Source organism: Sander vitreus, chromosome 8 (genome assembly GCF_031162955.1).
Source record: "Sander vitreus isolate 19-12246 chromosome 8, sanVit1, whole genome shotgun sequence".
NCBI lineage: Eukaryota > Metazoa > Chordata > Actinopteri > Perciformes > Percidae > Sander > Sander vitreus.
In genome coordinates, this window is record NC_135862.1 from 17,104,330 (window position 1) to 17,121,919 (window position 17,590).

General features: G+C 40.3%; 1 protein-coding gene across 1 annotated transcript; it reads right to left on the reverse strand.

The window, feature by feature from the left end:
- LOC144522268 (disintegrin and metalloproteinase domain-containing protein 10-like) lies at positions 1-17,536 on the reverse strand. The gene is made up of 16 exons (XM_078257213.1): positions 17,359-17,536; positions 14,585-14,735; positions 11,634-11,752; positions 11,380-11,538; positions 10,743-10,843; positions 8,472-8,621; positions 6,250-6,342; positions 5,279-5,462; positions 4,315-4,478; positions 4,017-4,200; positions 3,190-3,340; positions 2,917-3,100; positions 2,699-2,807; positions 2,320-2,540; positions 2,094-2,220; positions 1-470 (listed from the first exon to the last, which is right to left on the reverse strand). The coding sequence occupies exons 1-16, from the start codon at positions 17,423-17,425 to the stop codon at positions 253-255; spliced, it is 2,382 nt and encodes a 793-aa protein (XP_078113339.1). The 5' UTR covers positions 17,426-17,536; the 3' UTR covers positions 1-252.
- Positions 17,537-17,590: the final 54 nt, after the last annotated feature.

Below are 17,590 nucleotides of genomic sequence, written 5' to 3' on the forward strand. Positions count from 1 at the left end.
AAGATGGAACGGGATGCTAGATAGCACTGCATTGGAAATGGCTGATGTTTGAGTCCACTCCACAAAGAGCCAATCGAGTTGCTAGATAGTATTTTCTCTTTTTCACGTGTCTGTTTTGTCTGTAAATGGAGGATATGATGACGACTAACAACCATGTCAGGCTTTTCTTTGGATGGAGTGACGCTTTTGTTTCCCACTGTAGGCACAAGGAGGAGCCAAGGCATTGGGGGGAGGGGGGCAGGATGCGGGGTCTCAGCGTCTCATCTGGCCCATCTGATAGTTCTCTCTGGGCTGACGGTGGTGCCTCTGGGGTTGTGCCTGCCGTTGAGGCTGCCTCTGGGGTTGCCGCTGGCCGCCGTGTCCGTGCTGGTGGGCGTGCGGGTGCTGAGACTGGTGCTGCACCTGGGAGTTAGCATGCTGCTGCTGCTGCTGCTGCTGCTGCTGCTGCGCTCGCCGCCTCTTCAAAGTGCCTGTCAGGAGAGAGGCCGTTAATTGAGCCTGTTAAAAGACAGACTGTGGGTTTACTGCAAACTAAATAGCACCTACTGACACTCTGCTACTGATGCCTACACTGCAATAACAACAATCTTGCAAGTTCATTACATGTGACACTGTGAGAGATGAGTCTAATAAAATTGTGGCCGCAGGCTGTATCAGACTGTACGTCCGATATCAATTTGGAGGCATGTCAGATGATGTGATGAAAGTGTGGAGAATCGTAGCACTACAATCACAAAAAAATTAAACTTGAGTCATTCCTTATTAAACTACACAATAGCACACAGAACAAGGGGCTGAATACGGTAGGTGTCCGGTATGTTAACGTAACGTAACTGCACTGTTGGAGTTTGGAGTGAGTGAGAAACTTGTGAGGGACTGGCGAAAAGGTTAGTCTTACTGCAATGAAGAAAACAAAGAAAGCTAGTCGCGAGCTGAAATCCAGATGGCCAGAGCTGGAGGAACGAGTCCACAGATGGGTGCTTGAACAACTCAAGTTTTGGCCATGGTGCTGCTACTTCGCACTGAAAAACCTCTAAAGAGGAGAGTGTGGACTAGCTTGTGGAAAAAGAGGACGTGAAATGCAATTCTGCAAAATGATTGGTTAGCAAACGTAGGTCATAGCAGCAGTCCCATTGTGGCATTTTGATCCTAAATATCTGACCTGAGCCTTTTTTGGTTGTTTTAGCTTTAAATCGTCCATTAGACATGTCTCACAGTGTGACCCAGGACCACTGCTTGTGTTTGATGACCAAAGATTTCAACAAGTTTCTCTCACACTTGTGTTAATCAGTATGGCAATAAAGAAGATTTTACTAAACTCCCTCTATGTTCATTTAATGGCATTCATACCAAACCTAAGAATTTGAAATAAAAAAAAATACATATATAGAAAAGAATATATAGAAATAAATCAAACATATGATACTGTTCACATTCATGTATGGGCCTTTCAGCCTGTGCAAACATGCCAGATTAACTTTCTTTCGGAGTATAACTTATTTTAAAAAGTTCAATGCTGAAAGTTGAAACCTAAAAAGAGTTTCATAAACACTGTGACCATTGTAATTGAACATTTTAAGAATTTGAGCTTATTCCACTGCAACAATCATCAAATGCATTAACAATTTGATCATATGCCTATTGAGGCAACAAAAAAACAACAGTTACTATCATTTCAGTATTTGGTGTACTATCTGGTTAACATACCTGTAATTATGCCTAATGTTTTTTATTTATTGAGGTATGTTAAATAAATAAAAACAGATGCCTTTAGTTTTTTTCTTTTTTCACACTATGCATGTTGCTTAACATATGCAATAACCAGGACATTTTATTGTTAGGGGATGGACACGATATCACAAACACCTTTAATACAACAACCCTTCAACTACAAATGAACATGTTTCAGTGCAGTTGGGTAGCAGGTGGTACATCCATGTGAACAGGTTAACTGTTCACACGCATGACAAAAACATGGTTTATCAGTCAAATGGCAAATGATGTAAATCATGTGTAACCATTTAGAAAATATTTATAAATAAGTTCAATTTTCTCTGGTGAGATTATCTTTCTTTGTACATTTCTGGACTCACCTGGAAGTGGTTTGGGAGGGGGAAGTTTGGGGTTACTGCTTGGTGTATGCACACTACAGATCTTAATGAAGCCAGCCATGAGCATGATGAGGGCGATACCCATCAATAACACTGCCCACCAATGGGCCTAGAGAAGAGAATGAAGCACAAATCAAGCACAGTCAATACAAAAACACCTCATTATAATAACCAATCATTCAATCAGAATCAAGAAGTTGATACGTACCACAATCCACTCTGCAATGTTTTCATAGAGCTCTGGGTTAAAGATGGCCTTCTTCAGCCTGGCCAGCGGTCCGTCTGCATCTACCAGACGGCACTTCATGAAAACGTCGCAGTAGCCCTTGAAGTCATTGCACGGCGAGCCGGCTGGCAGCGTGGTCACTTTCTTATTGAAGAAACGAGCCAGGCGCTCTGATCCTGTGCTGCTGCATGTGTTGGGATTCACTGTGGAGATGAATCACAGACAGTCAACACCATTTAAATTATAAAGACAAAATCTCAAGCACATTATATTTAATCATATACACACATTATCAAGGTGTGTGTGTGTGTGTGTGTGTGTGTGTGTGTGTGTGGGGGGGGGGGAAAGGTAAATGACTCACTCTTCTCCATGCAGCACACATGGCAAAGCTCAGTCTCATCCTTGCCATCTTGGCTGGCACAGGTGCACGCTTCAAGCCCATACTTCTCACAGATGGAGCCAGAGCAGCCCTGTGGGGGGGAGGAGCATGAGGACAGGCAAGATCAGAGGCTGACTGGTATGAAAATAAAGATGCTATAATAACCAGTTCTTCTAGGTGTGAAGTATTCAGCCACTTACCCCGTTGAGGCAGACTTGAGTCTCTCCGTGGCAGGCGGTGAAGTTGGCCTTGGGCTCAGATGTGGGGCACTGGGCACCGACTCCATTACACATGCCCTGGTGAGCGCACTCTGACTCCTCTCTGCACTTCTCATTACGACCCTTGTAAGAGCATTCAGCAGTACAACAAGGACCCTGGCTGGGACTGGTGGGAAACAGAAGAGATTGGTCAAGAATAATGACAAATCAAAACGGTCAGGCAAACAAAAACACAAAAATAACATCCACATCTACCTGCAGACTTTGTTGGGCTTTAATTTGCACTTCTTGTTGTCAGCCTGGTTGGCATCATAGCAGCACAGGTCCCTGCACTGATCACTGTAGCCACAGTCACACTCCTCTCCTGGCTCCACCAGGCCATTACCACAGATGGGCTGACCCGACTCTGTTTAGGAAGGAAAAATATAATATTGAGCCTGGTCCCCAAAAACTGGAACATGTTTAATATTTTGACTGAAGGCTAAAAGTGTATTAGAAATCAGACATTTACTATGAGATCTGTCTCATTACAAAACCCAACCAAGAAAATACTGTTAGAGAGTTAGTTGCTGCAATAAAACATGGAAACAATACCAACGTCTTTAAATAGAAGCAGACCATTGATAGAGTCAAATGCAACATTAAACTCAGAGGAAAGGGAAAACAGAATGCAGCACGGGTGTACCGAGGTATTGGAAGCCTACACCAATATCTAATATGTTCCCAGTTATATCAGCCAAGATGGATATGCATGAGACTTCAAACAGCATGTGCTAAATAAGCTTTTTTAGTTGTTGTTTATGTTATGTTACCGATTTGACAGCTGTATTAAGTGTGACACTTGCAAAAAGAAAAAACAAGATTACAAAGCAAAATTCTGCAATATGCCAAATACTGTCAGTAAAAATAACACTGGACTAAAGCCAAGATTGCATTTCAAAGCTAATACCAGCCAATGTGTTATGTGTAAATAAATCACTAATTAGGGCACCGGGGTTAAACTCTCACACACTCATTAGTACAGGGAGAGCAGAATCAGAATTTACAAAACCTCAAGTTGGACAGTTAAGATGAAAACGTACCGACAAAACAGTTACTTCTCTTCTTCTCCAGCACCTGGCTGATGTTGCGCACGCTACAGATGGAGAACTTATTGTTGTTGAGCTTGTCTCCTGATGTAGCTCTTGCATACATGATATAATTGCCTTTCTCCTTCTTGTCTTGGCTCTTGGATTCTCCTGGGGTGCACTCAGATCCAGAGTCGTGCTGAGAATGAGAAAGAAAAAAAAAAGCACAGGTTAAAAGAAGAAGGGAGAAAGTGTGCGAGCCTAATAAATTCATTCTCACTGTGCATAAATGTGGCACATCTAAGTAACTCACCGGGGAGCCAAAGTTGTGTCCTACTTCATGTGCAAAAGTGATATGGGAGACTTTTGGAGGTACGTGGGAGGCATAGTTCTGTACAGTGATTATACCGGTGTTGAGAGATTTCTTTTTTCCGTCCGAGTACAGCTTGCTTTTTTCACAGATGCCTCCGGAGCTCCCTGGGAAAGAAAAGCACAAGTTAGAACAAACCTTCCAAACCACAGCTACAAAACCTGAAGGATTTTGTTCATTAAAGAGGGAGAATCTTGATAAATGTCATGACAGTTTTTCAACTAATGTCCAGATGACATAATGGCTTACTTCAAAACATAATGAGTGTATTTGTCAACATGTTTACAGAACATGTTAAATTCAAATTATTTGTCATTGCCAGCAGGAGACACATAACCTCCAACAGCAAATTGAAGATTTCAACAGTGCAATATTTTCTGTTAAAACTTCAAAATAAGAATGTAGAACATAAACATCTTAGTTACTATTTCACCAGTTAGAGTGCAACCAATATATAGCTAGGGCCATGATGAAAACCTTTGGGAATCATCACATCTGCATATTGTCTGAGTTGATATTTGAAGCACAAATCAACATCAGAATCAGCATTTGCAATCCCAAATACCACTGAGACTTTTCCTTGCTGTAGCTGCAATGTGTAATTCAGATAAGTAAATACTGTAAATCTCAGGTGCTTTCTTAGAATAATCTCATATTCAAACAAGATAGGGTGTCCCTTATGATAATGTGCATCCAACCCAGTACAATGAATATTATACATTACATTATGTGATATATAATGCTTTAAAAATAGGACCAATTTGATGTGTGTGGGGGTTGAGGGGGGTATGTGTTCATGTTGTGAGCTGTATGATCTGTGTTTTGTTATGAATCAAAATAAAAACTGTTCATCTAAAAAGGACAGATTATTTGCAGTTTCTGATCACTGATGACTGTCTTTCAGTACCTGAGGGGGCTCCCACCCAGGCCAAACCCAACACCCCGTCATCAAAGTCTCTGTCAGTGAACACATAAGCCAAGCAGTAGTCGTCATGGTTCTGTTCCGAGTTCAGCTCCAGGAACTTCTCCACGCCGATGTTGGCAAAGCGGAACGGGTTGGATCGGTCCCTCTCATCACTGGTGGTGTTTATCTACACAAGAGGATGATGATGATGAGGTCAGAGGGTAGAGGAAGTGACCAAATCTAAAATCAACAAAAGACTTAAAATACCGTATTTTCCGGACTATAAGTCGCACTTTTTTTTTTTTTTTCATACTTTTGCCGGTCCTGCGACTTATAGTCAGGTGCGACTTATATATCAAAATATATATAATTTAACATGTTTTTAAATGTTATTTCATGCTGAAAACATTACCGTCTACAGCTGCGAGAGGCGCTCTAGGCTTGTGACAACTATATGCTGCTCCTAAAGACAACTGAGAAAGAAAACAAACTGCAGGCGACTGCAGGTAGTGAAATACGCAGCCGAAAATGGTAGTTTGGAGTGAGTGAGAAACTTGTGAGGGACTGGCGAAAAGGTTAGTCTTACTGCAATGAAGAAAACAAAGAAAGCTAGTCGCGTGCTGAAATCCAGATGGCCAGAGCTGGAGGAACGAGTCCACAGATGGGTGCTTGAACAACGTGCTGCTGGGAGAGGCTCGTCAACAGTGCAGTTACGTTAACATACCGGACACCTACCGTATTCAGCCCCTTGTTCTGTGTGCTATTGTGTAGTGTAGTTTAATAACTTGCCTTTCCAGATTAAATGTCTGTTCTTGGTCTTGGATTTTGTGAAATAAATTTCTAAATAAATGCGACTTATAGTCCAGTGCGACTTATATATGTTTTTTTCCTCTTCATGACGCATTTTTTGACTGATGCGACTTATACTCCGGAGCGACTTATAGTCCGGAAAATACGGTAGGTATGACACTTACCCTGATCCTTTTCACCATGAAGCTGATGTTGCGAATGCCCATGAAGTCTGTGCCCTGATAGATAGCATCAATGGCCTTGACATGACTGGATATCTGAAAGAGTAAGATGTAACAAAAAAGCTTCAACTACGAGTGTACTTTACTGTACTCTACTGTGTTTTGTCCACCTCAGCCTGCTAGTGTTGCAGTGTGGTTTCCCACAGCCGGCCTCACTACAGTACGAATGAAAATTATAGTGTGTGAATATTATTACAATACTAATTACCTGACACCTGTTGGTCAAAAAGTGTAAAACAGGCAGATATATTACAGATGATCTATGTGATCTGTGATACACTGTATCAGAGACAGTTTTTGACTGAATTTTGCGCCAGTAAAGACTTAAAAATACGAATTTCCACGTAATCCATTCATATAAATATTGTGTGTATTTTCTGGTGGTATAATATAATTAACATAACTGTATAAGGGACCGTTCGGTATTTATGGAATGGACCATCGGAGGAAAATAGGGGAGGGTCATGTCTTTTTATTCTTTGTTGAGGGGAGGGTCATCCAATTGTTTTTGTCTAGGGGGGAGGGTTACCCAACTTTTGTATTCATGAGAACAGCAACATTTCAAAGTGGCTTGTTTGGTGCATATTTATCCATGTAGCTCCATGTAGCTCTCTCAGTCTCAGCCCCTATCGCTAGCAGATAGGTGCCTCCCTGTTTAGTCAGCCAGACAATTTTAACTGTAGCTTTAGAGACCGTGGGATTTCCCAAACTGAATAAATCCCGCTCGCACATATAAACACAAAACTGCTTTGCTAGCTCCATTGTGTTGTAACTAAGACATCTGATGAAAAAAATTATTGTATTCATTAGCATGATTGCTGTACTGTTTAGTTCAAAAACATCCAAAACACCATACGAAAACATAACGGACCAGACGCAAGCTTTTATTTTGAAAAGTCAAAGCTTGCGGACTGCACCAAGCCAGGAGGGCATGAGACGGGAGGTCTCAAGGCTGCAGCCTTACCCGACTCAAATATCCTTTCGGTCCCGGTGATATTATATATAAACGACAGCCTTTTCAAGGCATTTGAAAAGGAAGGAGTGGTAGCATGCAAGCTCCCAAATTGACGCTCGTCTGAGAAATGTAGTTTTGGATAATGTTCAGCTTTGGCAGCTTTACATATATGCTAAAATATACAATGACTGAGGAAGCCTAGTGACGAATCCATAGCAACAAGTAAGCGTTGCTGAATGGTCTCAATGTTTTATTGTTTTATTTTGTGTGAATACTAGTTTACTAGATGAGTAACTTAGTATTTGAAGTAATGCAGTAAGTGTGCATTTAGTTTCCATGCTTATTGTGTTTCCACAACAATGTTAGTGAGTAAATCTACTGAAATGGCCACCACACCATAACAGAGGAGTGTGATGCATAAGATGAGAATGCAGAGGTTTAGTCAAGTATGTCATGGCTGTAAATAAACAATGTCTATCTGTATATCTTTGCCAAGTGCAAACCAGTACACAAGGCATCAACAAATAGTTGGGGAGGGTCATCCCTTTTTTTCCATATCATTTTGGAGGGTCATCCAAAATGTGTTGCTGATGAAGGGAGGGTCAGGTCTATTTTGACTAAAGATCCCAAAACTCCTCCGGTGGTCCCTGAAATAATTAACGAACAGTCCCTAATAAACCAATTTCCTTGAGAGAAATGCGGCTATCAAACGTGTTTACATCAATAGGGTCATAATATAATAGCAGGAGGGGTAATTTTAGTAGGCCATTCTTAAACTGGTACGTGGCAATGGTTTAACTGGGCAGAGGGCAGTGAATGTGCGTGTGTAGATCATGGATGTATAATAAAACCGTGTGGATTTGAACCACATCAAAAACCAGTCACGTGGTACGGACGGGCAGCGAGGCTTCGGATGTCATCAATGACGTCATCTGTCTAAATCGATACAAGCCTCGATACACGCTTCACGGAAGACTTCCGGGATTTCTTGACACACGCTTTGAAGCCTCGGCACAGAACGTAACATCACTACTAATTAGCCTTTATAGTGTTGTATATGATGTTACTGCTTGGTTAAAAATTTGCCTCTCCACCAACAGTCCAAAAAAAAAATACTGACTGTATAAATGTGTATAAATCTCATTCTAACAGCACAACAGTAGCATCAAGTGTGTCAAGTGTCAAGTGAGTGACAGGGACTGTGTATTACCTGTGCAATCACAGCCTCTCTGGTCTTGTAGTACTTGTAGAAGAGGTGATCAGTCTGAATGAAAAGTTGGCAGGTGTTTTTCTCAACCTGGGCCATCCTCTTCTTCCTCAGCAGCACTGGGTCATTAAAGCCCGCCTCAGTGTGGAGCACCTGGTGTGAGAAGATGAAGAGTAGAAAATAGACAAGTTAAATAAAACATAAACATAACATTTCAACCAAATCGTGGCTAAATAAATAATGTCCGGTATTTTTAGGCTGTGGTTTTTCAGCTGCAGTTCAGTATGTTGCTGTGGAAAATGTACTGTATGTGTCACATACAATAATATGGTGGGAAAAAAGTAAGAAATAAGAACAATATAATATAATATAATATAATATAATACGGATGTTTTGGTTTGGGAAACATATATTGGAAAGAAACATCAATATATATTTATATAACTGATAATATTTTATTTTTGGTTTGCGTGATACAAATTAAACATTGAAGGACATATGTAATTTCCAGCAAGCATCTGTTTTTGTCGTACAGTGGACTGAATATTTTTTCATGAAGCTGTTTAGAGGAGTCCCTGAGGATTCTGGAAAATATTCAGAACAGCAGTCAGTGTTGTAAATTGGCCTGCAGGGTTTTTCAAAGATCACTGGACAGTGAGATTAAACTAGCTTTCCACAATTCATGGAGATTTTTTGCCACTCAAAAATTGATAGAAATTATCAAAAATCCTTCCAAAATACCGCATTAAGACACCAAGTAAGCCAGGAAGACTATCTTCTGTTACTTACTCATTCTTATTCCCCTCACTCTCCCTCTTCTCCTGCTTCCTCTTATCAGTTGATTAGGGGTGTTTACTATTTTAGTTAAACCAACCAATTAAACCATCCAGATTTAACCACAATATCTCTCAGCCAAGCACATCTTTGCTGTCAATATTTAAATGTGTATTTAAATCCTCTCCATTGACGTCAGCTCTCAATTCAGTGTGAATCGCCGCGACCCCCCCGTTCACCTCCAGTTCATTATTTCCAGCTCTCAGCTAACCAGAGCTCGCTCCTCTTCTCATTCATCCAGATCTCTGTCAGAATAGGAATTTGATGATGTCATGATGGGACCTAATTGCCAAAGACTTTTCTAATTTATAATTTTTATTGTGCATGTCAATAAATAATTGTTCACTCAAAATGAGCTCTCTCCTGATTGAAATGGTCTCACTAAATTGAAATGGCTACAATGGGGACTGACATCATCACACATTAATACAAGTCCCTCCAATTCCCAATCCCCTCATTTAATACACAAGAGTGGCAGCTTTCCAGTCATACCCAATTTATAAGTATAACTCCAAGACCACAGTATGCAACATTATTAAAATACACCATTTTAGAATAGGCAAAAATAACACATGTATTCTGCATGAGAAAAACTGCATGGTTATTGCCCAAACTGCATAGGATTAGCATAAAGTCTGTATGGCTGTAAGGTCTGTATGGTAAGTCTGTAAAGGGGAGACTTGTGGTACCCACACAACCACTTTTCATTCAGATATTTTAAATTGAGGTCAAGGGAACCCTTTGAAAATGACCACGCTAGTTTTCCCTCACCAAACTTTAGCCTAACTTTGGAGCATTATTTAGCCACGTTGCCGACAAGCATTACATAGTTGGTACCATTGGATTCCTTAGATCGTCTAGTTTCGTATGATATGAATATCTTCACTCTATCTTCACATCTGAGCCTGCTACAGATTCTGAAAGACAAAAGATTGTCCGGGCCCGCCGGCGGGCCGTCGGAATGTCAAAGTGTTAACTAATGTTTGACCAGTTAACAAAACAGCATCCAAGCTTACTTGTTTAATATTGTGTGTTTATGAGTAGTAATGTCACTTTTTTCATAGTTTTAAACATACAATATTTCCATGGGAATTATAATTTTTGGACATTTGCTGCCATTTGTTGCATATTTCAGGCTCTGAGTTTTAAAATTCTAACAGGAAACCAGTCATAACTGCATACATCCCTAATTTAGACAAAAAAAGTACAAAACATTTAGTAACCAACTTTTATTTCCTGCTATTGTGATGAGCTACTAATTAATTAAAATGAATTGAGCTGAGATAGGCTATTCTCATCAGTAAATATAACCTCAAAGTGCACACAGAGACTTAAAAGGCATCCATGGGTATCTCTGAACCTGACTAAGAAAGAAAACTGTAAATTCCCCCCAAACTCCTTTTAATAGTCACTGAAAGGGTTTACTGTGGTTAAGTTCACCTTGGGTGGCTCCTCTACGGCTGAGGCTTGGTACTTCTTCATCCTTTCAAACACTGAGCTATCAGCACAGCCTCCCTCTGGGCCATACTTGTGCGGGTAGTCTGAGTGAGAGAGGCAGACACAACACAGTTAGGATTATGGGAGACAATGTTAGCTACTTAACCCCCTGAGTCTCTCTATTTCTGGCGCTATTCATGATCAGCTAATGGATCTACTTACATGCCACTTGAGCCTAGCTTTGCGAGCTGCTACTTTCATGTTGCTCTCATTAGCGATTCCTCTCACACTTGGATTTAATTTGCCCTCAGCCACTTACAATATGTGCACAAATGATTTGAAAAATAGGGGGTGCCAGTGTAGTGAAGTATGCTTGGTGCTCACTAACAGTACCAACATTGTAAAGACTTCTAAAATCAGCCAGTAGCCCGAGAGCAAGATTGTGTTACTCAGCTAATGAGTACCCCGGGTATCTCTGCTCCTTGGGGGGTCGATCACACCAGTCTGCCTCCATCAGCTGAGCTGCCCTAACCTTGCACTTCCCAGTTCACACATTTACATATGTGTGCATCCAATTAAAAAGACTTAATGATTTCATCACGTCAAAGTATTTGTGTAGCTGAAGTAGCTGGGGACTCACGTATGTCGTCTTCGTGATAGATGACTGAGTGGAAGGGCACGTCTTTGCCCTCCAGGTATCTCTCAGCAGGCTCCACGTAGTAGTTGCCATGATAGCTCTGAATGAAGCCCTCAAACTTACCATCCACGATGGAGCCATGAGTCAGGGTACCTTTCTCACCTAGGAATCCAAATTACAGAGGATTCACACAAGATCAAGCACCACTGCAGTGACACATAAAAACAAGTATATTATAATGAGAAGGACAATCTTACCGTAGATTTCTCCAGTGTAGATATGAGAGGTATCAAATGGAATCTCATCTCCTGAAACGTCTACCTTGAAATCTTGAGCAAACAAGGTGGTTTCCCTCTTCATTCGTAAATTAAAATGCCTGAAATCAAATAAATGAAACTATAGGCAATAGGGAAAAAAGACATTTTAGAGGTGATAATAATGGGAAGTGTTATCTATATTGCGAGAAGTTTGTTTCCGAAACCGTCTGCTGCTGTTATCCATTTCACACAGTGGTCTCACTTTGGAAGGTAAGCAATATTCACGCGGTCTTTGAGAAAAAGTAAAATGCAAAGGAAAGGGGAAAAAGGTGAAAGAAAGAGCATGGCATGGTTTGGCAAAGACAAAACATCTACGCTGTTTTCTGTTGCAGGAGGAAAACTGCTGTCTTCTCTTGTAAGACAGGGAACAGAAAATAAGGACATCTTAAAATAATGCTGACAAACAAACATTATCAAACATAATGGCAGGATAACAAGATACTACAGTAAACCTTGGGTTTCACATAACACCTACACAGTACTCATGCTTCTGTGCTCGTATTGTGTGTAAGTTACTATAGGTCAGGAAAACAGGGGTTGGTTTTTAGATCAGAAGTATAGTCAAACTAGACATGATGGCACATAAATCGGTTAAATGTACAGAACATACTGGAACCAAAATTATTTTCTGTTATGACTTGTAAGGTACATGTTAAACTTAAAGTGCTCATATTATGCTTTTTCCCTTTCCTTTGTGTTATATATCTTTTTTGTGCATGTTATAGGTTTACAAAGTGAAAAAGCCCAAAGTCCACCCCAAAGGGACTTACCATCTCCATCAGAAAACACTGTTCACAAACTGCTACAAACAGCTCTATTGTAGTCCAGCCTTTACTTCCGTGACGAACTTGCGTCACTTTGTAACGCGTTATAATGCTCGCCTAGCTGGTAGCGTGGCACGACCTCATACTCTGCTTCTGACTAGCTAGCTGTGCTTACCTAGGTACTGCGCATGTGCGACTCCCAACAAAGATGGAACAGAAGTGAGATGTCTCACTCTGTAGCTAAAACGGAGAGCTCAACACACAGGGGGAAAAGAGGAGCTGCAGCAACAAAAATATGATGTTTTTTGAAAATGAAACCATGTAAACCTATTTTGATATAACCTCTAAATACAATTATGAACCTGAAAATGAGCATAATATGAGCACTTTAAAACACATACATACACAACACCAGCAAGTGGAAGGTGGATGGGGCGCTGCAAATTAAATGTAAGAATTTGAGTTGTGTTTTGAGCTTTGTCATGAATTCAAAGGAAAAGAAGCTGACACATTCCTTCTTTTCAAAAGAACAGACATCTTCCTTCTCTGTGTTTGTTTGCACAGCTCTTTTCGTTCTCTTCCCTATTAGGCAGCATCAGAGTTTGGGAACAGCAGGCCCTGCTACATGCAGGACGACTAACAGCCTTTGCCAAGCTTCCAGCCAGACGGTCTTGACTTTGTCATGGAGAGTGTGGACACTTTCTATCAAACAACACCACCTCTTCAAAGTGCTGGCTGAAGAACCATGAAAAGACTCCATTTGTCCATCCATCTTCTATACCTTAAAAGGAGTTCCCACCCAGGTATCAAGTGTACAGAAACGCCCTGAAAAAACCTGATTCATCACAGGGCTAACTAAAGGCCCTGACATACCAACCCGATAATCGGCCGTTGGACAGTCTGGCGAGGTCAGTGACTCGAGCCTGTTCGGTGTGTTCTGTGCCGTCGTCCGTCGGAGGAGCTGTCTGCCTTCATTTTTGCCGGTCTGACTTGCTGGGCAGTCGGACTCAATGACCAATCTGATTGGTGGAGTGCTAACCCGGAAATGACAAGCGGGATGAGCGTGACTAAGCCTCTCAAAATCTGACGAAAATCTTTTAAACTGACCTTTGTCGATCTGAAATGAAGACAGATTCAGCAATTGCATGGCCTATTTCTCGCTTAAAATGTTTTCAGAAACACGTTTCGGTGAACTATCTTCGTAAAATATGAGATTGTATTCCGAATGAAGCCGCCATTATGCCCGGTTGAAAAATTCGGGAGCAGCCAGACCCACGTGACGCGTTCGTCCAATCAGCTGCCGGTTTTAATTTTTTGGGCGACAATACAGATTAGTGCCTGCTGTTATGGAGATGTTTTACGTCTCGCGCACGCGCAGAATGTACGCTCAAGTTGGCGTCGCTTCGGTGTGTTCCGAGACACTTTTTGGACCTCGGGGAGCCGGCTGATCAGACCGACTGCCTTTTCTGCCAATGGTTGGCTGTTGGGTTGGTGTGTCAGGGGCTTAACAGACACACCAACACATTACAGTTTCTACTTCACCTAACCTGCATGTTGAGATTGTGGCAGGAAATTGGAACAAACCCTCACTAGGGCTGCAACTAACAACCATTTTTATTATCGATGAATCTGCTAAATAATCTTTTTAAAAGCGATTAATTGTTTGGGCAAAATTCATGTCTTCAAATAACTTGTTTTGTCCAACCAACAGTCCCAAACCCAAAAATGATCAGTTTAATATGACAAAGAAAAGCAGGAAATCCTTGCAACTGAAATCCTGGAACTAGGGAATGTGTAGCATTTTTGCTTTAAAAAAGTCTTGAACGATTAATCGACTTTTAAAAGTAGTTAATATAGCTAGGTAATTTCCTGATGATCAACCAATTGATTTAATCATGTTTTCTCTAATGGAGACCACAGAAACTACACGGAAGAAACTAAGGATGAGATTTAAAATCCTCCAATCCTGACCTCCAGCTTTATTCAAAAACAATGTAGGCATAGGGGAGGAGTTTTGCAAATAAACAGACAGTCAGGTAAATAAAGATATAGATGAGGAGACTTAAAAATAGACAGAGATCCAGACAGAATGTCCCTTCAGGGTAATATCTGGGAAAACAGACAAACCTTCCATGGGCGTGAAAATCTAAATGAAGAAACTTGTCTTCATGAGATAGCGCCCTCTTAGCCCTCTGATGGTTGCTGTGCACAAGCTCTGTGTCGTAGGACAGGCCTTCATAGTGTCGGATGTACTTGTTCAGGGGATTTCTATAGTGTCCTGTGTGAAAAGAACAGAGGAACTCATGTTATCAGCAAAAACAAAAAAAAGACAAGCATTATGATACGCAATTCAATGCATATCCTTATAGAATCAAAGAAAATAACAACACAGACACCCTAGGTGTATGGACACAATCTTTTTGTCATTCATTCTGGGTTGTACATGTATGTGTACTTGTCTGTACGTAAGTGGACCAATAAATAAGATGTCTATAGGTGTGCCTCATTACACAGAAATTAAATTAAAGATTATAGAAAAAGGTAACCAACATATAAGGACAAATTGCACACTACCAAAGAAAATACTAACATCAAAGTCCATAAGTTTGTTAACGCCTTGGTACGACAGTGTGTCTGTCACATCGACTATTTTTAGCAGATGGCAGAAAAAAAGATTAGCATTAGATCATCTTATTTGAGTCTTTAAGGTGATATTAGAGTATAACAGCTACGTTTTAGAGTAAGTTATATTTTAGGTCCCCAAAAAATTCGATGATCAGACAGATGTTTGACAGGCAGGATTAAAATGATGTACAATGACAGATAACCAGTATGGTCCGTGTTTTAAAATTCAGCTAAATATATTTAAGTCAAATGACAGCCAGTTTTGGAACTGTGCTTAACAACAGCCTCCAGCGTCACAGCATAATTACTTCGCCACCAGAAGAGTGGGTGGTGGGCTTGAAGAAAAAAGATTCCCACCCATTTCACTGCATCACACTCAAAAGCTGACAGACTCCATTTCAAGAAAACAGTAATTTTGATTTTAAGTCCTTCTTAAAGTTATATTGTTTTTTTATGTTTAGACAGTAAACTAAGCATACTGGCGGCGAGTCTATAAGATCTGATCTTTGCCCCTTAAACCAAGAGAAAGTTTTTTCAGTAAATATAGTATATGTAATTAGGACTGTCTGAGAGGTAATTATGCCTGACTAGTGAGTCATAAATTATAGGATTCAGTGTAACTATGTAAGAAACATGGGTAAGTAGACCAGGCTTCAGCTAGTTCTCTGTTCATGGGAAGTATGAAATATTTAGGTGCTAACATTAAATTTTTCATTGAGGTGACTATGAGAAGTGAAGGCTATGACTATTCTGAAATAGCTTAATCTCTTAAGGCCTACAAAAATAAGAAACAGCTTCATAGATCATACAAATTATTTAAAGACCTGTACAAAACAACATATGATTGATAACATGATGTGGTGAAGCACATTCTTTGATGTTACTTTTACCACAGGAGGTGGCCATATTATGTGAAAATGTTGGGACTGATACTTTAAAATTTGACAAGGGATCCAGCTTGAGATTTAAAATATTCTGATTGCCAAATATAAACATGGACTCTACAACTGACTGAGACTTTTCTAGAAGTAAATTTGAGTCCTATGTGGCTAATTGTATTTTACTGCTAAACGATTTAAAAACACAGTAAGATAAGATACACCTTTATTGATCCCCAGCAGGAAATGCAGCAGTACAACAGACTCAACAAAAATGTATACAGATTATTATAGAAATACATAAGAGTACACAAACAAAAGTAGAATAGAATAAAATAGAAACTATACAAGAGTATTTGGAGGCAAATGACATGATACAGTGACAGTGGTGTGATTTATAGCAGCAGTCAACAGGTCTATGTAAACAGTGTAACGTTACACCAGACTGATACGGTTAAGTAATGAAACGCAAGTGTTGTGTCTGTATTAATATAATAGTATATAGTGCAATAGTCAATGTAACGTTAACATTATAACACAATATAGTATAATGATATAGTGAGGAGATGAGACATAATAAGGTGCAGTAGTACGTTAATATAGTATAGAACTTAATATATAGTAACGTTACAACAATATAACAGTAGCGGCATATAGCGGATAAATGATGCCGTGACGTAGCTACATCACAAATAAATACAGTATTTTTACGGAGGAGTAATTTCGTTCCAAAAAAAAAAAAAAAAACAGACCAATTATTTTCGAAATACTGAACACAGAGTTGTTGCGCCTAAGTAAAAGACAGTACCGTATGCTACGTTAAATTACTGTTAGAGAATAGAGACAATAGTATAACGCTAGCATAAGACACAGCACTGGCCAGTCTCAAGACAGAAACAAAATGATGCCTGCAAAACTGAAAACTTGTCGATCATATGAACGCGTAAACCCTGACACGGTGCAGGTAACATAATGACAGTGGCTTCCTGTATTGTTTTTGACAGAAATCGTAACGTTAGAGGCTAAAGTGTTAGCTAGCACAAAGCTAACGGTCCGTTAACCCAGTCGGCATCTCCATCTTCACATAACAATGGCTGTCGGCGCTATTCGCACGATAACAACAAAACCGACCCAAACCTGACAAGAAAAACGGTGACAACACGCAGAAATAACTAATCAATATCGGTTTATTTCAATCAACTGCACGAATCCAAGTAAGCTTTTGCACTATATATCATTTGTTAGCTTGAAGTAATACTGCAAAAGGGTGCAGTCCTCTTCATAACAAGCAGGCCCTGCTGATCCCTCCTGTTAGCTAACGGGCTATCAGCCTTTCTCCTCTTAGCTTCATGGATTCAACACAACTTGTAAGGTTTTCTTTGGAGATGCCTCACTCACCTTGGGTGTAGTTTAGTAGGTACACGAAAAGGAAAACTTCAAGAAGAAGCATGTCTGACAAATCCATTGTTAGAACATTGATACCTTTTCCACTTTATTGTCCTACTTAGATAGGCGCAGACGCCCTGTGTGTTTATTGCACCTTCCTCTCATCGCCTCCTCTCGCTCCAGCGTCGTGACGTCAGACGCACGGCAGCTTGGCATCCCTTCCTCCATGATCCCTTCCCCCAAA

Excerpts from the sequence above, each read along its gene's own strand:
- LOC144522268 (XM_078257213.1), bottom strand. The coding sequence starts at position 17,425 with ATGGATTTGTCAGACATGCTTCTTCTTGAAGTTTTCCTTTTCGTGTAC. Across the intron at positions 5,463-6,249 it reads TCATGGTGAAAAGGATCAGG|ATAAACACCACCAGTGATGA; the intron begins GTAAGTGTCATA and ends CCTCTTGTGTAG. Across the intron at positions 3,101-3,189 it reads AAGCCCAACAAAGTCTGCAG|TCCCAGCCAGGGTCCTTGTT; the intron begins GTAGATGTGGAT and ends GTTTCCCACCAG.